The following is a 25,300-nucleotide window of genomic DNA, read 5'->3' as shown; positions in this document are numbered from 1 at the left end:
CCTAAATGAGACTTTTTAATGTTCAAATAGAAAATCAGATAACACCTGATTTCCTCCATATTCTGAATTAGAGCCTTCAGTTAGCTGGAAATGATTTCCTGGTGTGCCTTACTGTGAGTATTACAGTGCCTTTCCTCATTCTATACTTTGAGAAATATGACTATTTTATCATGCCATTAAAGATTATTTTAAAAATTTGACACCAAGGCTCAGCACCTGTCTAGATTTCTTTTGAGACTTTAGATCCTATTTTTGTTACAACAAAATAATCTTTCGTATCTAGAAAGTAAAGGATTAACAATAAAGAAAGTGAAATTTCAGGTGGCAGTTCATACTGTGTTGGACATTCAGAGTGGGGGTCTAAGAATTCTGGGTAAGATGTGGCGCCTGCAGCCAATGCTCAGAACGTCTTTGTGTTTTGGGCGTCATCTGCTGATCCTGGAGCTGCTTTAAAACCCAGACTGAAAAGAAATCACCCCAAAGATTTACGAGAGACAATTATTGGAACTATGCCATGTGGTATCTTAATTCTAAGATGGGTACACCCTGTTTGGGGAGCACCCCGTGGAAATAATACACCCTCCTGAGTTTCACACTTCAAGCCATTCACCTGGCCTCTCTTCCCTCTAAGGTGGCTTCTGCATTTGACCCCTTGGCTTGCATGTTTTCTAAGACAAACATGAGGAGGCAGGAAGGGAAATCAGCGTGATGCCATTCGTGTATTACATCGTCCCCGTAGCACACTTAATATTGTCACGTGTGTCCAAAGTGACCCATGGATTATACTATAATGTTGAATATGTAGGATTTTATTTTTCTCCTTTATATCTTTGAATAACCTAAGTATTTTTTTTTAATTCAACACAGGGAATTGTAATGATGCTTTGAAAAATAGAAATTGAGTGTGAATTGTGTACATTGTATTACAAATTACGATTTGATATTTGCATTAAGCATTTGCAAATTTGAAATTCAACTAAATGGTATGAGTTGTGATGAATTATTCTGTGGCTTTTAAAAATTGAAGAAGACCTTACATAATGAAACCATTATCTGATGCATACTGTAAAATATTTTGACACTTATTAGACATTTTAGGGTCTCCAAGTTTCTGTTTTTAGGAAATTCGATGTGTGGATAATTTAATGTTTGTGTGGTTTATGGGTTTTTAAATAATACAGTGTTAAACATGGAGCATATTATTTGAGGTATTTATTATCCATGTATAACTTTGCTTTATTTGCTAGTGTCATATTTTCTAGCCCTGGGTTCACATAATCTGAACTACTCTAATTAAATAGTACACATACTTAAAAAAAATCAAATAGTGCAGAAGCCATTCTCTTAATTGTGGGTGTCAGAACCAGACAAAAAATGGGTTCAAATTACCAGTACTAGCTCTTAACTTGTGATGTGTCCCTTTGGCCAATTCATTTAATTTCTCTGAATCTTAGGAATAGTAATATCTGTCTGGCAGAGGTGTTGGGAGGATTAAATTATCTACATGAATATAAAACAGTGCAGTGTCTACCATAGTAAGCAATTAACAAATGCCAGTTGTTACAGTTGTTGATTGGTAGATGCCTTCCATTTCTGTTACTCATTTAATAATGGAATGATACAATATTACAGCATGATTAACTATCAAAGGTATCTAAGACTCTATCAGCCAGTTTCAAGATGAGAAACCTAAAATACAGAGGTGTTAATAAGCTTGGTCCCCAGGTGGCAGAAAATTAACTTAACTAATGTTTTGCAATAATTGGTTGTGTGCCACGAGGCATGGAGTTTCATTGCTAATGGCTCTAATAAGCCTTCTGTAAGCCCTAAGAGAACCTGGACATTCCTTACAGGAGGCTGACCCCTATGCTTAGTCTCATATTAAGTGGAACCACATATATTAAATAATGTGCGCATTTCAGACCGTTCCTGGAACTCTGTGACTAAACACTGAGACAAAGAGCATCTGATCACACGACTTTAGACTTCGAACGGGAGGGAAATGTAAAACTTGTGGCTTGTTGCAAGTGCCAGTAAATTTTCTCAGTATTAAATACAACATATTGAGTGCTCTTTACCAACTCACTCTAAAAGTTTTAATCAAAGGCCTTATCTTGGTATGTTTTGCCTACTTGAAGTCTGAAGCATTTCAGAAGGGAATAGACGAAGTATTAAAGGCTATTCTCAAGTAGTGTATGCCATGGCCCTGAGATTATAGCTGCTTCCTGCGGAGGATGGCAGGACAGCTGGGCTAGATAGAGATGGATCTGCTGCTGGCAAGTGTCCCTGTTCATCATAGCATTGCGATGTAAGGCATTTTCCCATTGGGGTTTTTATTGCAGAAAGTGAACATACTCAAACTAGCATACAAATCTTAAGTGATCATAGTGAAGAATTTGGAGGAATCTCCTTTTAGAAAGTTGAGCATATGGTATCCTGAGGTGACAAGGCATTCTTAGGAAAATCTTATGGCTACTATAATAAAAAGACAGAAAGTTTCAAATATGTTAAGTTATCAGCTTCAATACAGTAGCTTCCACTGTGAACAGTCTTCCACTGTTATTTATTTCTAAGAAGATTTTAAAGAGCAACAACAGAAGTTCAAGAATCATATGATCCAAGAATCACATGTTCTTTACATAACATGCTAATTGAGACTTTTACAAACTTGGGTTCACTTAATAAAAGTATATTGCTTATATTGGGTGTATAACTATTCATCCATGGATTTATTAAGTACTGACCTCATTTAAGATGGGGGTGTTGGAAAGTTCACAAGCACTGTGTGATGGCTGGATGAATTTGAGTCAGTTTCTTGTGCATTTAGAGCGTTAGTTTCCTCGTTTGTTTCAATGAAATAGAAAACCACAGGATCGTAGATGGAAAGGATTAAAAGATCTATGTGAAAGTACTTGCAACAGCCTTGAACTAGAGTTAGCCTTCAGTTACTGTTAGTCCCCCTTCTTTTCTTTTCAGGAACTGAGATGCCTTCGATAGTTACTATGTTTTATTAGCAAATACCAAAGATGGATTTTTTATTCTTTCTCTGCGTGTGACCTGTCTTTGGTGGTTCCTGTTGTTCTCATAGTGTCCTCTGGTTTTCACAAAGATCAAGTGTGCCTTGTGTGGTGACTTAAGCAAGTCAAGTGGCTTTCTCAGGAGTTTACATGGGAGAGTTAGGACTTGCCTGCTTGTCTGAAGGAAGAAATCCCCAAGACTTGAGTTCCCAGGACATTTCCAGAGGACTTTCTGTAGGATGTTCTATTTAACTTCACCAGCACTTTTATGATGGTGAATTGGTAGCTTTACAGTTATATTTTTTAAAATTTTATTTATTGATTTGAGAGGGAGAGAAGGGGGGAGAGAGAGAGAGAGAGAAACATTGATTTGTTGTTCCACTTATTCATGCATTCATTGATTACTTCTTGTATGTGCGCTGACAGGCTGTCAGGGGATTGAACCCACAACCTTGGTGTATCATCCAGGTTCTAACCAACTGGCCAGGGCTGTTATCTTTTCATTTACCTAAGTTTTTCTTCTTAATTATCTAGTGATCTCCCTGCTTGGCTTCCCCAATATTTTCCCTCAAAAAAGCAAGGGGTTTGTCATATAACACAGCATTTCAACTTGTGCATCTAGTCAATGATCCACTTGGTTTTCTATTAAATTTTATGTGTAATGAATTCTGCTTTTAGAGTGACTAGCGTCCTGTCATCCATCCCTTCCATAGGGCTACTCTTCGTGTGGGGGCAGGATCAGTTCTCCATTTTTGTCGCTGTTGCTAGACCCGTTTCCCTCCGTGTCTTCGGCACACTCTGCGTGGCTGTTACAGTGCAGACCTCTGGAAGTGGTGACTGTCTGTTATCTGCCCCTCCTACCCCTCGGGCTGTGAGTTTGTGAGTCCAGGGAACACATCTTATTTTCTGTTCATCTTTGCATCCCTCTTACATAACAGCACCTGGCACATGGCTGGCACTTACTAAATCCTGAGTGAATTTATTCTGAGGATTCGTTCTTCTCCTGTGTATTGCTCAGAGATCTAAACGCGTGTTTGGGACTGTAACTTAATGTTTGGAGCTTAGTTTGTGCAGTCGTTATTGAAGTGGTAATTGTGTCCTTTTGTAACACTGGTTTTTGTAATCTTCTCTAATACGACATCCATTTGGATAGCTTCTGTATTAGCACATGGATTACGTATTTTTACTAATTAGCAAAGATAGGAAAAGAAGAGCCCTTTGCAATGGTTTGATGTGCCCACTTCTACACTTAGCTTCTACAGAATTCTGTCCCATCATTCCTGTTGTTTTTGTACCCGCTTAACCCGGCAGTCTCTAAGTTCATGCAGAACTCACATTACTGGCATGAGTGCCAGGTGAGGAAGGTGGTGAAGGCACGTAGTCTGCGGTAGGTGGGCTGATGCCACACTGCCCAAGACATGTGTGGGGGCTGCCGTCAGAGCCCAGAGGAGGCGCGCCTCACATACACCTGGCTGGGAGCGAAGGCCGGGGAGGTGGTTGGGGAAGGCTCCAGGGACAATTAAGATTCACGGGGAGATGAGCAGGCCAAGGAGGGGAGGGCATTTCTGGCAGAGGCGAGTTAAGGGCTGAGGTCAAGGTTGAAGAGCATGTGCTCTGCCTGTGGGGTGGGCGAGATTGCCTGGAGCCGGGATGTCAGATGACGTTGCCTGAGCGCTCAGAGGGACCAGGGCTCAGCTCAGTGGCCTTGAAGGCCATGGCACCGGTTGCCCAGACTTTATCCAGTAAAGCAGCTTCTGTAGCAACACTTCGCCTCCTTGTTTTGATTTCTGGCCGACATTCCTGTAGTGGAGTGGTGAAGGGCACGGCCTGTGGGGCCGGACTGCGAGGTGTGAGTCCTGGCTCTGCCCCTTAACTGCTGCGTGACTTTGAGGGACTGCGCAGTTTCCTTCTCACTAATGCAGAGATGATTGAAGTGCCTTCTTCATTAAAATTGCTACAGAGATTAAATGGGCTCATATTCTGTGATGCATAGAATGGCAGCTGGCACCGGCTGTGTGTTTGTCACACTGAAATGCACTGTCATGGCTACATAATCACATTGCGAGAAGCCTCTGCTCCGCCACCAAAATTAGTTAGCACCTTGCCGAATGCTAAACTTTCTTGTCCAAATCAGATTATTTTGAAATTTTTAAAAATGTAATTAAATTATTGGGGTAGCATTGGTTAATAACATTATATAAGTTACAGGTATACAATTCTAGAATACATCATCTGAATACTATTGTATTGTGTGCTCACCAGTTAAATTTATATGGCCTGCCTTTGTGTGTATGTTGTTTTAAATCTTTTGAAGAAACAAAGTGGCTTTATTTGCTCACTTTTTTTCCCTTCCGAACTGAAGGAATATAAATTTTCTTAGAAATTGTAAGCCTCAATTGTAGGCTTCAGGATGCAGAGGCTATTAGAAGTGAAGAAGGAGGCTGGGAGCTGCTGGTGATGGTGTTCAGTCTTCCCATCTGCTACCCAGGAAGGATGGAGAGGAGGACTCTTAGAAATGTTTGCTTCCTAAGGTTGTTGAGCCAGTAATTTAATGTGGTCCAACACAGAATGGACTTCTGCTTTCTGATGCCTAGATTCTGGAAATAATGATCCTTGGTTTTGACTGCTCCACAGCATGTTATTACAAACAGTTATTTCAAGGTATCTACCCTGAAAACAATTTACTTGGCATTTACAGTCCCTAGTTAGTTGGAAAATATTCCACAAATGCAAACTTCCAGGGTCCTCAAGGAGTTGCCAATCTTTTTTCCTTTTGAACATTCTGGAATCCCGATACCATCAATGACAACGAACTCATTTAAGAGTTTCCTGAAACTGCCTTTTGTTACCAGCTGACTATATCGATTAGCACACCGATGGCACCTCAAGCATTTGTTTTTATTTTTGTTTGGGGAGATTGAGTTTTTAGAACTATTATCAATCAAGGTTATTTTGGCAAGCAAATTGTTTAAAACTATTCCCTTTTTTCATAAACAGAATATTGGAAAGCCTAGTGAATCACATTTTTTTTTTGGTTATCAAAATAGAAACATTCGATATGATCCAACATGAAACTAAACAGTCAAGGCCATCAGTCACTTCTTAAAAATGATTTCAGTCACTTTCTTATAAAAGTATTATTCTTGAATTCTTGAATTCTCTGTTTGCTGAGTTTTATTTCCCTTTGGAAGGGTCTGCTCTGTAATTAGTGAAGGGGCGTGTCTGTCTTCAGGCAATGGGTTAATCTCTGTGGCCATATACCCCAAAGCAATATAATTACAATGTAGTATTAATTGGTCCATGTGACTGTTTTTTGTTTTAATTATTTTAGATCATCTTATCTTTTGCTTAAAGTATGTTAATGGGTGAACCTTGGGTATCACGTTTATGCCATTTCTATGGAGTTAAATATGCACACATTTACATAAACTTGGTAAAAATATTTTACTTTTTATAATGTTATGGGTAGTGTTTTTCCTCAAACATTACTTTAGGCCCAAGGAAATAAAATATTATAAAGAATTGATTCTTTACATTTTGTTTGATTTATAGAATACTGATTGGATTGTAGCTCTCTCTGGCTGAGGAGGTATTGCTCCCTGGGTTGACATGATGGCTTGTTAGAAATTTCCAGATTTATTTCTTAATAAATGAGGGATCTCCATACCTTTATGCACATTCTGTTTGAATAGTTTGGTAGGCAATTCAGTGATGGGTACCCATTTTCAGTAGTGCAGACTGTATGTAGAAACTGGCATTTATCTGTGTTTGGATTTTAACTTTTGTCTCCCTGTTTTTTCAGTTGTTTTTATTTCAGTTGCTGCGAGGGCTGTCTTACATCCACCAGCGTTACATTTTGCACAGAGACCTGAAACCACAGAACCTTCTGATCAGTGACACGGGGGAGTTAAAGCTGGCAGATTTCGGTAGGAAAGCAGTTAATTACCAGTCTATTTTGTCACCCTGTGAGAACGCCAGGCAGATGGTGGCACTGCGTTTGTTTAGGAGCACTTCTTCTATCATTAGAGATTATGGTACAGTTTTTTCAGGAATGAAGAAATTTTTTTTTTATGATCAACATTATGCTTGGTGGATTTTTAAAAAATTTCAGACTGTTTGTTAGAATCTTAAGTAATCATAAGCATAAATCACATCTCATATATCACATAGTTCCAAAGGAAAAGTATAAAATTGTAAATGTGAAATATATCAAAAGGTATCTATTTTTTCACTTTTTATTAAGAAAATGTCAACCAACTAGAAGTAGAAGGTCAGGAGAATGAACCCCCTTACCCGCCACCCAGCTGCCGCAGTGACCAGCGCACTGGCTCACGTGACGGACTCTGAGTCTAAGCCCCTGCACTTTTTCAGGGCATCACAAAATATATTCAAAAGTTTGTGGTGCCCTAAGGTTTCAATAATTTAAAAAATCTAGGGGCAGTATTTACCTTTCTGGGAATGACTGTTGTTTTAAGAATTCTCAATAATTTTATAAGAGGGGACATTGATTCTCATTTGAAAGTTGAGTTCCTGCTCTGGACCCATTTGAAGTCATCTCTTTAAGGTTTTAAGGCTTAAGGAAACATTCGGAGGTTGGCGTCTTCCAGCGGAGAAGCTGTCTCCCAAGCGCTGTTCTCGAGCACCCAGAGAGGAGCCAAGCGCTTGCATCGCCCTTGCTTGCTCCCCTCCCTTCGTCAAGTCTGACATTCTGCATGGCCCTGGCGCTCTGTCACACCAGAGACCGTGCTGAGTTGATTCCTAGCACCAGGGAATGCTGATGGCAGCACGATGTGTTGACGCTGCCTTGCCTCAATTATTTTTGAATACATATTCTGATTAGAAATTTGTTCCATTAAGAATGGAATGGAAATATTACCCTTGGGACATAAAGATGCCTGAGGTTGAGCTATGGGCTTTTGCTGAAATATTATTAGCTTTTCCCACTCTACTTCCACCCCTCCCAATAAGTAAAAGAAAGCAGGCAATGTTTATTTTTTATTTCAAGGTTAGTAGACTGTTCAATATCTTTCAGATGAATCTACTCTGTTGGGTGTTGTATATTCTGTTCTTTTAAATTTGAAATAAAACAAAAGTTAGCATTTGTATTTTATAAAATGGTGTCATCTCTCCTCATGTATTTTGGTAAAAATGATGACACTGTGTGTGTGTGTGTTTAATTGCAGATTTTAGCATCAGAACAATACTGGGTCTTTCTGTTACAGGGTGGAAAATAATGGGAGAGTAGGTGGGAGGAGAGATTTGCAATTCCTGACATTCAAGGTTATTGAATTTGTTATGAACATATTTGTAGTTTGCCAGTATCAGTAAATTAGTAAGGACTTATAGTGATTATCTTCTGGTGTGTTAATATATGATAAGGTACATGTTGGAATAAGTTACTGCATTAGACATTCAATTTCATTGAACATGGTTTTCTTAAATATTTTTAAAATACATTTTTACAGAATTGATTTTTGTCTGTATGACCGAGGGTATAATGGAATTGTGTGTAGGTGTTTACTGGGGTTATTTTTAAATTTTATAATGACATTTTAACCATAACAGTTAAGTTTATTTTAAAGGATTCTTAGGGATCTTTAAAACTGACATTTTATAATATCAGATTCAGAAATAAATTTAAATGTAATTTTAAACAACTTAGAAAGTTTTAATGAAAATTTCGAAAGTATAAACAACTCAGGGATAACAAATACTAACATTGTTGTTGTATATTTTCCAAGTACCTTTCTCCTCCTCCCTTTTTTGCTTCTTCCACCTATTACAAGTCCTCAAAAACCAAACTCATTGTTTTGTAAGTCATTTTCACATAAGAATATGTTACAAATATTTTTGCATATTATCAAATATGAAAAAATCATTTGTAACAGCTTAGATTTTTCCCTTAATGGCCCAAACTCAGTCTCTTTATTCTATACTTATGAACTAAAATTCTAGCTCTTTCTTATTGTTCACTGTGATGCACAGTCTTGTATGGAGCACCCTCGCAGGGAAAGCTGTAAATGCTGCAACTGCAGTGTTGAATGTATTAAAGCATGGAGTTCTGCAGACCAGCCTGCTCTGCCGAGAGGTTGTGTAGTGCCCCCCTCTCCCTGCCGCCCCCCCAGCGTCAGGGACTGAACCATCTTGCCGGGGACGCACACTTGGCATGCATCCTGTGCCTGAAGTGTCATGAGTGAGATTCATTCACCAACTGACAATTTCCCCCAATTAATTGTGCATTATTTTTTGTCTTTTAATTTAAGACATGCAATTAACTATGATTTACTGCGCTGGGGCACGTGTTTGTGTCTGCGCTTAAGGAAACACAGTGGAAGCTGCAGAGAAACTAGACAGTCAAAATGGGGTGATGCCAGGCAGCAGAACAATTAGAAAATTAGGTCTTAATTCAGATTTGATGTATGAAGAGCTTTAGAAACGGCTTCTTTGTCCTCCATCCTTCTTGTGTGTGAAAAATACCACAGAGTTTCCATTAAAAGAGACAAATGAAATCTGCATGATTATTGCTCCCAGATTGTCAATGCTACTACCTTTATTCAAAAAATACATTGGGGGAAAAAACACTAAACTTATTCTAGGTGCCACACACTTAGATATTTTTGTTTCATTGTCTCTTCAAGTTATTAAGGTCCAGAAACATGTATTTTTGAGAGAGGCATGAGATTCAGGGAGGGTTAGGACGCCCAGGCTCGATCACACAGCTGGCTTTCAGATTCTTGATCTGCATCCTTCAATCTCAGGTGGCCCGGGGCCTTTGTATTTATACACATAGACATGTTACCTTACAGAGCTGCCTAATTTCTAGTAAATTATCAATCATTATACATGTATGTGCAATTTTCTACATACAACAAATAGGACACCCATGCTATGAAAGGAAATTGCACTAATGCCAAAAAAAAATGTATCACATAATTGAAAGAACATTTTACCATTTGAATAATTTAATAGTAATAAGTGAATTTAACCTGAGTCCTTTGGAGATTTTACCTAGTGGCCAAGGTAAACCATGCGGTAATGTATTTGTGGGCCTGTTCAGGTTTAAACAAACAAAGGGCCGTTCTGAATTCCAGGTGGTCAGGATGCTGTAACTGGTTTGTTTGTTTCTTTCTTTCTTTCTTGTAAGCAAAGTCATATTTAAGCACTTAGCTGAGGCTTATTCTCTATATGCATAAATTACACATGACTTAGAGGCACTGTGGCTTTCCCAGTGCAGAGGTTTGTCCTGCCTGGGTATAATAACAACATTATGTAGAGGCATTTAGACTCATTTCTAAAGAGGGGTTCGTCTTTACATTATCTTTGAGAAAAGAACATTTCAAGTCTCTCATCCAGCCCATCTTCACCACCTTGCTGCTTTTTGCCTGCTGTGGTACCGTCAAACCCAAATTGGGTCTCCTGTCAGACCCTTTTACTTAGCCTTCCTCTTTGCTTGGAATACTCTTCCTCCACTTCTCACTGTGGCTGTCACCTGTGCAAAGAGGCCACCTTTCCAAAAATCTGACCTTCCCCCTTACTGTCATCCAGTTTAACTTCTTCATTAGCACTTCAGTGCACTTTCAAAGTGCATTGAAATTATGTTGTTTATCTGTTTACTTGGTTTTTTAATTTTATTCCACTACTTCTAAGTTCCTCGAGGACAGGGACTTGGCCTTTCCTGCTCACTCTTATCTGTGCTATGTCTAGAACCACACTTGGCACATAGTAGCTGCTCAGTAGATATTGGTGGAATAAATAAAAAAAGGCATGATCACCATGATTATTAGTGTAGACTAAAACCCACCTGAATTGACTAGTTTCTGCTTGACTTATTTTGGCAAACCAGCAGCTTGCGGATGAATTTTCTCTTCGTCCAAGCCGTCCTGGCTGGGCACAGTCAAGAGTGTAAGTGGAATTCGATGACTTTAGGTAGTGTTGGAGCTTCACCCGTGTGGAGGCTCTTACACACAGGCTCTACACGCCCCTTTGGTATCTGCTATGTTTCTACCTCAGGCTGCAGAAATGAAAGCCACTGAGTGAATGGAAACATGTGCAAAAGCTGTATAAGATCTGAAGCTCCTACTCTGCAGACTTTTAATGACTGTCTAATTGTACTGTTGTTGGGAACAAAGTGTATTGAGCAGTGAATTAGGAGACCGGGCTCTGCCTATAAGTAGCGTGTGACATTTAAGAAGTCATTATTCGTGAAGCTAAAAAAAAAAGAAAGAAAGAAATCATTTATGCCCTCTAAGCCTTAGCCTCCTCAACTGAAACATAAGAATATTGAATCGATACTGTCTAAGACCCTTTTCAGTGCTGGTTTTTTATGTTGTACATTTTGAAATTATCAACTTATTTTCTAATAACCAGATATTTGCTGGTGGATAAAAATCAGTCCATTGATGCTGCAATCAATGCTATACCATCTCTCCCTGGAATCTAATTTTTTATTCTAGCTTCTCGAAGTTCAAATAGAGGAGAGTCACGCTTTTGTGATATGCATTGAGATCACATTCAAAGACAATTACCTAAGTATGACAAGTAAATGCATAAAAAAATTCACCAAGAAATTAAGACTCATTCACAGTATGATAGTGTGAAAACTGAAAGGTATTTTTTCATGTAAATGAGATTAAAACAAAATAGATGAGTCCATGGAGTTATAGCTTCCTGCAAATCTTGCAAGCTAATGATGGTGTCATTCACATCCCCCAGCCATTCCTCCACTATTTTTAAAGGTCATGGCCTTGCTATATGGAAGGACAGCTGGGTTAAATTCACCCCTGTGAAAAAGAGACAGTGACAGTTCTGTAATAGAAGCATTTAATGTCTTGGCTTATTGCACTGACTTTCCTAATGTAGGAACCGAGTTAAATAGCTCAGTGGTTTTAATCAAGTAAAATTGCACAGGTCTCTCCCACCAGAGGTCTAAAATATTACCGTCTTAATGTTGGTAGTTTCCTCCTCCAGGCCGTTCCTTGTCTTAATGTGAGAAAGGAAATTATTGGAAATCACATTTTAGTTTAATTTGCAGAACACACCAGAGTGGTAGTAACTCTGCAGAGGCCATGGTGAATGCAGGGTTTGTTTGTAATGTGCCTCTCAGAATTCACATAGGGAATACTAGAAAACAAGGAAATCAAGGGCTTTCAGATGCAGAGAGGAGTCTGTCAGTGTGATAAATATAAAGTCTCCGAATAAAAGCCCGTTAGTCCCAAAAGTATAGACCTTTAGCTGTCTTGTTATTGTTAGCGTATAACATTCACCATTGAAGCTGTAGTTATAAATTCAAGGTTAGATATCACTTAGTCCATTCATTATGGCCTGTAGGATTCAATTTTGCTGTATCTTTATTTTGGAATACGTTTTCTATTAGCAAAAATAGCATTATTATCCAGTGAGGTGCCACTGTACTTTTTAAAAGGCCCTTTGAACAATTTAATGCATAAGCAATTTTAATGCAAAGTTCAGGAAGGTGCTTTTATATAGATCTGAAAACTGAAGAATATTTTTAGAATAATGGATGCTACAATATGAACCAAAAAAGAGATCCCCTCCTAATTTGTCAAGAATTCATTAATCTCCAAATCAAAATCTGCATGCCTTAAAATCTATCAGATTATCAAGATTACATGTTAGGTATAATTTTGATTGTGAGCCAGGCAAAAGTATTTCCCCCGACTCATTATTTCAGTGATGTGGTAACCCTTTTGAAAAGGAAATTGTCTTCTCCGTGATCATGAAATCATCACTTGGCTTCATTATTTAAGTCCTGTTTAGTATTCCACTCTTCTCCTCAAAAGTTTCCTTGCATTCAAGAGGGATGATGATGAGATCAGTTGTATTGTTTCGTGTTATCACAGTAGGACTTTTCCCAGGTATGCTAACATGCTACATATGTGAGGGATTTTTTCCCCTCCTTTTAAATAGACTTTATTTTTAAGAACAATTTTAAGTTAATAGTATAATTGAGCCAGAACTACAGAGAATTCCCATTCATCCCTTGTACCCACACCTGGATAGCCTTTCCCGTTATCACCATCCCCCCACCGGAGTGGTATATTTGTTATAATTGATGAATCGATGTTGACTCGTCAGTGTCAGCCAAAGTCCTTAGTTTACATTAGGGTTTACTCTTGGTGTTGTAAATTCTATGGGTTTTGATAATTTATAATGACATGTAATTTATTTGTCATTATAGTATCATGTAGAAGAGTTTCCCTGCCCTAAATATATCCTAAAATCTCATCTACATGAGTTTTTTAAAAGCTATAAATGGGAATAAGAAGGAAATATATGAACTGCAACTAATATACATATTCTACTCTGTAAGAAATCTCTGTTCAGTCACCATTAAACAGACTGAAGCAATGTGGATAGGGGTTGATTGCTTAGAATGGCAGTTTCATACTCCATGGAAATGAGGAAATTCAAAACAGTTTCGTTCATTTTTAGCCATATCATGCATGGCAAAACATTTTAAATGCAGAACAGACTGCTACAAATATGGCTGATTGTCTTATTCACCACGTCAATGGAAACCTTCTGGGCAAAGAATTTCAATATGCAAAAGTATTTTTTCCTTATACAATATGAGGACAAAATTGTTGGCAGTAAATCAGATAAGTGATGCAGGATATGTGTTGAAATATACCAATGTACCCTCTAAAAAAATCTGTATAGGGGACAGCTGGAACCCTCAGTGACGACCAGCTAGGAAGCAGTACAGATAATGTTTGCAAGAATAGCACTGAAATGAACCTTGGAATTATGTAACGCTCACATGCTATTCAAGACAACAATGCTTGCACTTGGACATGAGTTTTGTTAACCAATAGGTATGTGCAAAAGGGTACTTAGTGTTTAGCAATTCATTCATGTCCCTTATTTATGGATCTTCCTTCATCTCCTGCTTCTTACCTTCCAAGAAGACACATTTTAAAATGCAGCCAAAACCAGACTTCCCTGATCCAAATGTCAATATGCCTGATTTATACTGGAATCTTGGAGACAGTGAGTCATTGTAGTCTAAAGAACATCTCTTCTAAAATGTTTAGTGGAAGCAAGAAAAACTGACCAGTGAGTATGGGAAATCTGAGATATGCTGTAAGTTCTGAAAGGTAGACATACTGGAACGATTTGTAATTTTGAACCTTTATTTTCTCACTTTAATACTCCCAGTTTAATACTAGGTTGCTTTCCTGTTTGTTCTGTAAGTTTTTAAATGCCATGTATGTTGGTGTACTTTTGAAGAAGTATGCACTTACAATAATATTTAAAAATGTTGTTCTCACCTTGAGTGATTTTTTTTCTGTTGTAACAGATAAACATAGGGAGCGAGGACTTTTTCATTATGATGAATGGAAATTAAAAAAAAATACAAGAACATGATCTCTGCTGCTTTAGGAATTTTATTTTATTATTTTTTTTATCTTCACTGGAGGACATGCTTAATGAATTTAGAGAAAAGGAATGGGAGGGGAGGAGAGAGGAAGGAAAACACCAATATGAAAGAGACAGATTGCTCAGTTGACCTCTTCTGTGAGTCCCGACTAGGGACACACCCTGACCAGGGACCAAACCACAACCTAGGCTCGTGCCCTCATTGGGAATGGAACCTGTGACCCTTGGGTTTATGGTTTTGTGTTCCAACCAACTGAGCCACACCGACCAGGGTGGTGCTGCTTTAGGAATTTTAGATACATGCCTGAAAAACAATCTATGTTTATTTTGTCACATGCTATAAAAATAACTTCATGTGCATAGTCAAACTTACAAATCTAAAATAATATGTTTTTTTGCAAAAATTGAGACTTTAAAAGTAAGATATCTCTCTGTTAAATATCTGCCAAGTTAATTGGCATTTCAATTTTTAACCTGGAAGCTGATGGTAGAGGTGGAAACTGTGCTTAGAACCACCTGAAAGGAGTAGAATGGGGAGCGGTGGGCGATGACAGAGGCACAGAGGCAGAAGGAAGTTGGAAGATTTTAGGACTATATGGTCATGATGGTTTCTGAAAAATTACCAGTAAGCTCACAGCCTACTTAGAATAAGTTGGAAGCATTTAATAAGAATCACTAGTATTAACATTACAAGAACAATACAAAATAGGTATGATATTCAAGCATTTGCCCAAAGAGTTAGAAGAGTTAGAATGTAATATTATTGTTGAAGTCATCATTTACTTGTTGATAGAATCATGTCATGGAGAAAGGCTTGTGTGATTATTTTTTCAGAATAAAAGTTGCAAATCTATGATGGGAAAATTGAAATAAATATGTGATAACTATATAAGAGAAAAGGAAAACCTACTACATACACATTTTCAGAATTTTTTATTTTGGATTTCCTCTGCATTTTGAAGGAAACTTTGAGATTGTATCTAGTTCAAACTTTCATCTTAAAAATGTACATACTTGGCCCAGAGAATGGAAAATAAGTTACTGTCATGCCTGCTACTTAGTAAGTGATGTGTTAACTTATTTTTGTTACTGACATCTTTAGAGCCCTAGTGTAGCACCCATTAGAATATTGATACTTTATTCAACACATGCGTAGTCTCGGTTTCCCAAACACTTGAGAAGGTAGAGGTGCTAACCAGATGTCCCATTCAAAGTAACCTCTGCTGGTGTGATGACCTCTGGCAGCTGAACAGTGAGCTCCCTGTCAGGAGGCTGGGACCCAGAGTACTAGCTGTCACTCACCCCTAACACTGGACCTGCATAGAACCTGGGTCTGGAGATAACCACAGGAAACAATATAAAGCATGATTTTCACAGCAGACATGTAGGAAGCCTGGTTGGAAATACAGGTTGGAATGGAGCCTCAGTCATTTAAGAATTAGAAAGAACCACCTCTCTAATTATAAGTTCCTGGTATAAATTAAGGCATTGAGAAGCCCTCTGGGCACATGAAAGCTGAATTGGCTCTAACAGTGTTCCCCGTAGGACTCAGCAGTGCTGGGCAGCAGCTGAAAAATGCTCTTCATGCCCACAGTGGGAAGAATCCGCTGTTCAAATGTTACCTTTTCCACGGGTTGGAAATAAATAGTGAGCAACTCCAAGAAGGTGAGCTGGACCAGAAGTACTGAGTAAAAACGTTTAAGTCTGAAAGAGGAAACTTTTTACCTGGAAGCAAATATACCCATGTGAGAAGACAGCGTAAAGACCAATATCCCAGAATGGTTAGGGTGCGCATTCTGGAATCAGATGCCCAAGTTGGAATCTGACCCCGAGCTGAGTCAGATTCCAACTTGGGGTCAGATTCTAAATCTTATGGCCTCAGGTGTGTTGTTGAAATCCCCTGTGCCTCAATTTCCTTGTTTGAAAATGGGGATGATGGTAGTAATACTGGGCACCTCAAAAATTATTTAAGGAATTAAATAATTCAATACTTATAAATCATTTAAGGACAGTGCCTGGCTTATGGATAGTCCATATAAATACCATGCTTATTATTAACTGTTTACGATTTAGGGTTTAAGTGTTCAAAATGTTAATTTATTTTTGCCCTGACCAGGTGCCTCAGTTGGCTGGAGCATCGTCCCATACACCAAAAATGTGGGTTTGGTCCCCAGTCAGGGCACATACCTAGGTTGCGGGTTCCATCTCTGAAGCAACCAATCGATGTCTCTCTCTCTCTCTGTTTCTCATCAATAAAAATATCCTCAGGTGAGGATTTAAAAAAGGATTTATTTTTAATGTGACTTTCTTACTAAAATGCTTAATGTACTTTTTTGTTTTCTTGAACAAGGATATAATATGAAATATTTTTCAATAGTTCATTTAACAGATTTTTTCACTTTATTTTATTAATTTATTTTTTTATTGTTGTTCAGTTACAGTTCCTGTTTTCCCCCACATTGTTCTCCCCTGCCCTGTCCAACCCTGTTCCCAAAGACAGTGCCCACCCCATTGTCCTTGTCCATGGGTCCTTTGTACATGTTCCTCTTCTTTCCTCTTTACCCCCTACCCCCTTCCCCTCTGGTCACTGTCAGGGTCTTCTTTATTTCCATGTCACTGGTTCTTTTTTGTTTGTTTGTTTTGTTGATTAGGTTCCACTTGTAGGTGAGATCATATGGTATTTGTCTTTCACTGCCTGGTTTATTCACTTAGCATAATACTCTCCAGGTCCATCCATGCTGTTGCAAAAGGTAGGAGTTCCTTCTTTCTCTCTCTGCATAGTATTCCATTGTGTAAATGTACCATAGTTTTCTGATTTACTCATTTACTGATGGGCACTTAGGCTGTTTCCAGCACTTGGCTATTGTAAATAATGCTGCTATGAAGATTGGGGTGCATAGGTTCTTTTCAATTGGTATTTCGGGATTCTTAGGGTATAATCCCAGCAGTGGAATCACTGGATCAAAAGGCAGTTCCATTTTAGTTTTTTGAAGAAATTCCATACTGTTTTCCATAGTGGCTGCACCAGTCTACATTCCCACCAACAGTGCACTAGGGTTCCCTTTTCTCCACATCCTTGAGAGCACTTGTTTGTTATTTGGTTATGATGGCCATTCTGACCGGCGTGAGGTGGTATTTCATTGTGGTTTTAATTTGCATCTCTCTGCTGGCTACTGATGCTGAGCATCCTTTCATATGCCTATGGGCCCTCTGTATGTCCTCCTTGGAGAAGTGTCTGTTCAAGTCCTTTGCCCACTTTTCCATCCAACAGATTCTTACTGAGTGCCTGCTGTATACCCAGCACTGTGTTTTGGCTGGATGGGAAATCTAGGTAACACGGTTCTGGTAGTCCTGCTGTAAGCTTTCCTAACAGTCTCGTGGTCACCATTTTGAGTATCAGTTATTGTGGTATACAGAGATGCCCTGGGAACTTATGAACTTTTTTAAATGATCTGATTTTTAAATCAGTCTTGTATATTTTATAGAAATTGTCATTTGTCAATTTTAAAATATAACTACCAGGCAGGGTAGGATTTTAAAAGTAATCATCTACAAATCAATGTTAAAATCTTTCTGTGCTTTATAGTTCAGATTTAAAAATATCTCTTATCATGGAGACATTCAGTTTAGCTTCCCTGGTAAAGGGACTAAGGATAATTTAATAAAAGGGCATTGTTCTTGCGATAAAACTTTTTATGACAGATATATAGCACTAATGTCATTCTCTGAGAAGAAAATTATACCTATGTTAATGTTTTAAGTGGCAGAACACTTCGTTAACTAACCAAGAATCTACTGGTATTATGCATTTTTCTTTTCATAAACAACTGAATCCTTCTGCTAAATGTTTCATTAGGAGAGACCTGTGAGATAAGAAATTTTGTGAACCACAAGAAAAACCAGTCTTAGTTGAAAATATAATTACACCTTCATGTACATTTTAATAAAGAAATGAATGAACCCTTGAACACTACTAGAATGAGCACTATTTCTGTCTGGTCTCAATGCTTTTAGTCTCTTAGGCATAGATCTTGCTGTGGAAATCATTTTTACCTTGTCAGGTAATGCAGAAATCTAAATGAAAAATGGCATATTGATTTTTAAGAGTCTTCAGAGGCTTGATGCTGTGTAAAACAATGAAATTAGTTTTTAAGAAAACAATGTAGTACCTCTATAACTTGTTTTGTAAGATTTATGTGGCATGGCTTTTTTTTGAAATTAGATTTGATGTCAAAGTTCACTTGACCATTCTTTAAAATCTCAAGAGGTAAAACACACGACTAGAAATATGCATAAAGAAAGAAATACACTTGTAATCTTCAAAAAAAGGGGATGCCTAGATTGTTAAAATGAATGATTTAAGGTGATAGATTGTAGATTTTTTAAAGCAAATTTATAAATGTAACACTTTTGGAGCATGCAGCCTTCATTCCAATCTAAATATCAGTAGCCTACCTTTTTGTTAGTGTGGCTGTGACAGCGAGCTTAGTCACTTCTTAAATTTTAAGAAAGACTTATTTTACTTTCTTTGTGAGTGACACGTCGTGATCTGCTTGGATATGGGCATCTGTGCTGTACAACGTTGAAACAAAGGATGAGCATTTTGCCGAGACTTCAGTGTTTGAAGCACTTTTAGTTTTGAATATTGAATCCAACATTTGAAAGCATTCTCATAGTTGAATCATTGAAACATGTTATTTGAAGCACTTGACCTTAGATTGCTTTTAGGAAATGAAATGGACTCAAACCTGTCATTTCTACTGCTAATAATAATAGCAGCCCTTTATAGTTCATGAAGTGATTTCATAGCCATGGTTTTGTTTATCCTTTAACCCTGTGAAGTAGACAGTATAGGTCTCATTACCTCTCTTTAATATGGGAAGATTGATTTATGCTTGCAATACTAGCTCAACGTGGGCATCAGACTAACCGACATTTTAACATGGGCATTTCTGTTGAGTCTGTACACTTAAAAGTAATTTACCTTGAAATCATCTTATATGACTTATATGACTTCTTTTATATCTTTTAAATAACATCATGAAGAGTGTTCAAAGGGTTCTCATTATTATTCTGATCAGCGATCTTTTAAATATGAAAATTATAGATAAATACGTCTTGCTATCCAGCCCTTTATCAATGGAAATAGCTATAAATTAGTTCTTTGATCTCCTTCTGATAAGTAGAGAAATTCTGATGCAAATGTGAAATTGTCCTTTAATCACTGAGTAAATGCAAAATAAACAGCATTCGTACCCACCAGATCTAGAGGGTTGTCTGGAAACCGAAATCACAAACACTGAAGGCAGTAAAACATTGCAGTGTATTCCTGTCATTGCCAAAGATAAAATTTCTGGAAATGAAGAAGGCGTTAAAAAAAAAACTTACAACCTTTTAAAAACATATGCGACATATGAGACATAAAACAGGGCGCTCATTAAATGACTTTCCACTTTGTCCTCTCTCCAGGCTGCCCCCTCCCCCCCACCCCCACCCCCTGACAGTCACTGTTGGTCCTGGTTACAGATGAGACCTGTCACTGGTCCCTGAGGAAGTGAAGGGGCAGGAAAGAATGAGAACTACTGTTTGTCTTCTTCATAGTGGTAAATTGTTTTTGTTGAGAAAAAAAGTTGTGGTGTTTTGCTCAGAAAAAATATCATACTTGGTATGTTTAGACAAGTTAAAGACCAGAGAAGACTATAGAAGTATTGGAAGTAAAAAATGAAGGAATTCTTACCTTTTGCAACAACATGGATGGAACTGAAGTCTGTTATACGAAGTGAAATAGGCCAGTCTGTGAAAGGCAAATGCCGTGTGATCTCACCTATAAGAGGAATCTAATGAACAAAATAAACTAATGAGCAAAATACAACCATAGGCGTGGAATCATGGAATAGACTGACAGCTGTCAGAGGGGAGGGGGGAGTGGGGACTAGCTGGGAGAAAGGGAAGGGACTAGTCAAAGAACATGCATGAAAGCCCCGCAGTCATGGACAACAGTGTGGGGATTCACTGTGGGAGTGGGAGGTGGGCTGGATAGAGAAGGGCACAGGGGGAGAAATTGGGACAGCTGTAATAGCATAAACAAACATTTAAAAAATAAATACATTTTTTAAAAAAAGAATAGAAGTGAATTTTCATAGATGGAGAGTGGAAGACAGCTAGTGGGGGTTGAGGGGCAGAGTGAGCAAAAAGGAAAAAGGACTCAGGGACATGGACAACAGTGTGGTGATTGCTTGGGGGAGGGAGGTGTAGGGGGACTAAATGGTAATGGAAGAAATACAATAAAGATTAAATCAAAGAAAAAACAACACAACAAATTTTTAAAAAATTTTTTAAAATATAAAAATTTTATTTTTTTTACCTTTCTGCAGTTAAAATAAAATTGAACATTGTAGCTCCCAGATTTATTTTATTAAGGACAGGTTTTTGAGTCTGTGGAACTCAAGTTGGGAAAATGTTAGTGTATTAGTTATCTTGGGCTGTTTAATGAGTTACCACAAACTAAGCTGTTTAAAACAACACACTCTCATCATCTCTCTGTTTCTGTGGATTGGGAATCTGGGTGTGGTTTAGCCGAGCACCTCTGTGTCCAGGTCTGTCCCAAGGCTGTAATCACAGTGTCACCTGTAGGGTCTCCTGAGAAAAGATGCGTTTCCAAGTTCACATGACTGTTGGCAGAATCAGTTCCTGGTAGTACGTGGGACTGAGGGCCTCAGTTCCAAGCTAGCCGTTGGCCGGACATCATCCTCAAGTTTGTTGCCATGAGGATCTCTCCAACGTGGCTGCCTGCGTCAGTAAAGCATGCAGACCGAGAAGGCAGTATATAGAGTCTGCAGCCAGACCGAGTTACACTCTTAAGTAAATCGAATCTTGGGAATGATATTCCATCACCTCGACATATTCTACTTTTTAGAAACAAGTAACAGGTCCTGCCCATACTCAAGGAAAGGATTCCACAAAAGCCTGAATACCAGGGGTCAGGGGTTCAGGGAAGCCACCTCAAGAGTCTGCCAACTGCTGTTGGCATAAAATAGCACTGCCCAGCTGTTTCCTGACCATGAAACACACCGTGTGATATAACTTTCCATAAAGAATAATGAGTAACTGAACAGACGAAACCTTCATCTAGCGGGGAAAGGTGTATAAAGGGTTTTGGTGGTGGTGATGATGATAAATGCTGATGACAAGTAGACCTTATTGATTGGTGCTTGTGTCACATACTGGGATGAGAACTCTGCTTAAGTATCTTACTTAATAAGCCTCCTTTCCAAAAAACAAAAACAAATAGAAGCTTGAGAAGTTCAGTAAGCAATAGGTCTGGAGGTAATCATCAAGCAGCTTACTGAGAAGAGAGACAATTTATGCCACTAATTAGGTTTTCCAACAGGTGACAGGATGCGAGGCCAGAAAGGGTGCTGCACTTTTTGCTTGAGAGACTTAGAGGGGACAACCTAAAGAAGTCTTTTCAAAGGCAGAGTAGGATTTTATGAGGTTTCTGAGACAAGGACGGGGTAGGGCCGAGTGTAAGTACAGGTGAGTAGGTTTGCATAACGGTAAATCTGCAGTCCCTCTGCAAGTAACTTGACAAAGAGCAGAGCCGTTACAGTTTAGCCACAGGCAGAGACATCAGTGGACATATGGGCATCCGAAGCCAGAGAGCAGATTAAATGTCAATTAGGTGGTGGCCATAGCAGCAGATGGCAACTATTTGGTTATGTTTTTTATTGTTTATTTATCCCTGGCATCCTTCCAAAATGTCACTGAAGCAGCTGCTGATCCAATGGCCTACCTGCTTTATCCCTAGTTAGCCTGCAGGCTACTCCAGGGAGACGTGTTTCCATCCACCACGTGCCCTGCCCTGCCCCCACCCTCCAGGTTTGGTCGCCAAGTTCCACCTTCATTCACAAGTAACTGGACGGGCACCGGCTGCCAGTGCTGGGAGGTCCCAGGGGCCTGAGGGCTGCACACAGAGGGTTTTAGCACGCATTTCTCCTGCCTCCTACCATCTAGAACCTGCTTCCTCTTAGGCAGGGCCTGGGCCAGGCCCAATTCCTTCACAGATAGCCCCTGGGGACTGTGGCAGGGCTCTGAGCCAGGTAACTGCGACATAGAGTCTGCCACGCAGAGCCCGCTGACAGATCTGGGAGCTGCAAGAGTGAGTCCTGGTCCAGTTTATGAATCCTCTGGAAGAGCAGAATGACCCGCAAGGCTGGGGTGAAAAACCAGGCAGCCCGGGGCTTCTCTGGAAGCCGATCCCTTGGGCAGAGACAACGGCAAAAAGGGAGTCTCTTCAGTGATGCACTTTCATAAAAAAAACAGGGGAACTGGAGTGAGAAGGCTAAGCACTTGCCCTTCTGTGTTCACTAATTAGCTATTCAACCCTGGACTAGTCAATTAAGGGGGCAGTTTTGTCTTCTGTAACTTAAAATAAGACTGGATTGAATGATCTTTAAATTTTGTTTTTTAATATTTTCAAATTTTTGAAATCAACTATTCTAAGTGAGTTTACTCTGTTTGCTCCCATGTGTTAATATAGTTTATAGTCATTTTCTTAAAAATACCTTTACCAACTTCAAAATAATCTTCTGCTTTTCCCATGAAGAATAAAGGGACCCAACAAATACAAAATTTTGTTACTGCCAGGTTTATCTGGAATGGAGATTTTATTTTCTTAGTAATCATTCCAATGACTATTACTAGATAATTAGGAAAAGGAATGGTGAAGAACGTTTAATGCTTTCAGAAAGTGTCATTTTTAAAAGTAAATTCAAGCCAAATCTGGAAAACCAAAAGAGATTGTATAATCCTTCCTCTATTTTCCTTTCCATACATATTGTTCTAAACATTGAGAATTGGAAAACAAAAATAAAATGCCAGAGGAAAAAAAAAATCTAAAAACATTGGCTCATAAACTTGTGAATCTAATTACAGGAGCCATTGAAAATTTTTCAAAATTTCTTCAGTTCCCTGATGACGTGCAAACACATCTTCATATACGAGCAATCACGTCACTGATGCCATGGATTCTGTTGTTGCCAGTGGCAGCGAGATGTTTCATATTTTATTTGCATATATCGACTTTTACAGTTATAAGTAATATATATTCTTTGCTTTAAAATACACATCATAAGCAGCTATAAAGAAGAAAATAAGCATTCCCTATTACCCTTCTTTGCTCAGATAGCCCCTGTTAGCATACCTCACATAATGACATTTTTAAAAAGGTAACTTGCTTTATTGTTTAACAGCACATACATGGCCTCTTCAGGCTACATGATTTTATTAGTTTGGTGAATTATCTCACCGAGCAACCACCAGTGGCATTCATAGTAAAATGCAGGTTGATGTGACATGCTGGAAATGCAGCAGAAAATGGACAGACATTCTTCTGAAATGCTTACACACTTTATATTTAAATCTAGTAACATTGTGTTTCAACTTGAATACGTCTTTTGCTTTCTTTTATTTCAATTTACATAAAACATACTGCTCAGATTTTAAGAAGAGAAAACTTTAATGCAGAAAACCTGGATAGTCTCCTATCTTAATGCTATTTCTCTCTCTCCCTCTCTCTCTCTGTCTCTCTCTCTGTCTCTCTCAGAACAAACTGTAGTTACTAGATTCTCTTCATAGATAATAGATTTGTTCAAACTTGTTAAATGGGCATTATTTTAATTTTAATGTGTATCTAAAGCTGAATAGTTATTCAAACCCTTCGATTCTGGGTTCTGAAACTGCAGCTTGGCTGCCCTCAGGAAGAGTTTTTATCACTAAACAATTCCTGCTGCCTCATTTCTCCCCCCCCCCCCCACCCATGTACAAGGGTGAATAGTCGGGTTGAGCCTGGAGCCTAAATTATTTTTAATAACTAGAAGTGCAGGGCATTATAAATAATAGTTAAGAATAGTTTTTCCTGTTTTGCACTGTTATGTGTTTTATAATTCATATCATACACTAGAAACACTTCTCTCAGAAATCACATAGATCTGATCACTAGCTGGTTTTCCTCATTATGTTCTTCCAGTACTTTTCAGTTTTAATATTTTATTATCCAACTACAATGAGGTGAATTTGCCTTCAGATGTTAATTTTTAGTGTTTTTATTGCATTGTATTTTGTCTAAAATGAAATTTACCCATTACAATTTGATGAATTTGATAAATGTATGTGGTAGTAAAACCACCTCCGCAAGTTAAGTTTTAGAACACTTCCGTCACCTCAAAAACTCACCTGGCTCCCTAGATCAGTCAAGTAAATATTAGTTTTCTTACTATTATTTTTTTTTAAATGTTTTCAGACTTTAGTCAGTCCGGGAGAGTGGAACCCCAAGTAATAAAACACTGCTTGGAAAACAAAATCTCTCTCTTCTGAGATATTCTACACTGGGGTTGGCAAACATTTTCTGTAAAGGACCAGATAATAAAAAATTTTAGCCCCACAAAGTCTCCGTAGCAACCACACAAATCTGTTGTTTTAGTGAAAAGGCAGCCACAGGCCCTAACTGTTCCAACAAGTGGATGTGGCTGGCTTGGGCCTGTGAGATATAATTTGTCAATCTCTGTTCTAGACTTTGAAATTCAGTTTTTCTTAGTAATAGCCAGTGAGTGGGATATAAAACATTTAGCTCAGTGAGCTTTTCAGAGAATGCATCAGATAATGAAATAATTTGTAGTGTTTTAATTTAGTACACTTGCCTTTTGAAAGCAATTATTTCTGGAAATGTCCAATATATGTGGTATTTCAAAAACCCACAAAGAGCAATTAGAATAAGTGAATGTTGCCCCATTTTTTTTGTAGTAGCAAAGAGATCATAGAAACAAATAGTCTGGAATCTGTACTTAACTTGAAAACTGAAATGCAAATTGTCAATCCTAAATCAC

At 38.4% G+C, this 25,300-nt stretch overlaps 1 protein-coding gene across 5 annotated transcripts in view; it reads left to right on the top strand.

Moving 5' to 3' along the window:
- The window catches only part of CDK14 (cyclin dependent kinase 14), a 537,492-nt gene that overhangs the window by 270,312 nt on the left and 241,880 nt on the right, over nucleotides 1-25,300 (top strand). For all 5 annotated transcript variants that reach the window (XM_024577248.4, XM_045185274.3, XM_045185273.3 and 2 more), the window contains one exon: nucleotides 6,820-6,943. In XM_024577248.4, the coding sequence (XP_024433016.2) occupies nucleotides 6,820-6,943 (124 nt within the window). The remainder of the gene's footprint in view (nucleotides 1-6,819; nucleotides 6,944-25,300) is intronic.

Source organism: Desmodus rotundus, chromosome 6 (assembly GCF_022682495.2).
Source record: "Desmodus rotundus isolate HL8 chromosome 6, HLdesRot8A.1, whole genome shotgun sequence".
In the NCBI taxonomy this organism is placed as follows: domain Eukaryota; kingdom Metazoa; phylum Chordata; class Mammalia; order Chiroptera; family Phyllostomidae; genus Desmodus; species Desmodus rotundus.
The sequence above is the reverse complement of the archived record's forward strand: the minus strand, read 5'-3'. Positions and strand labels throughout refer to the sequence as shown.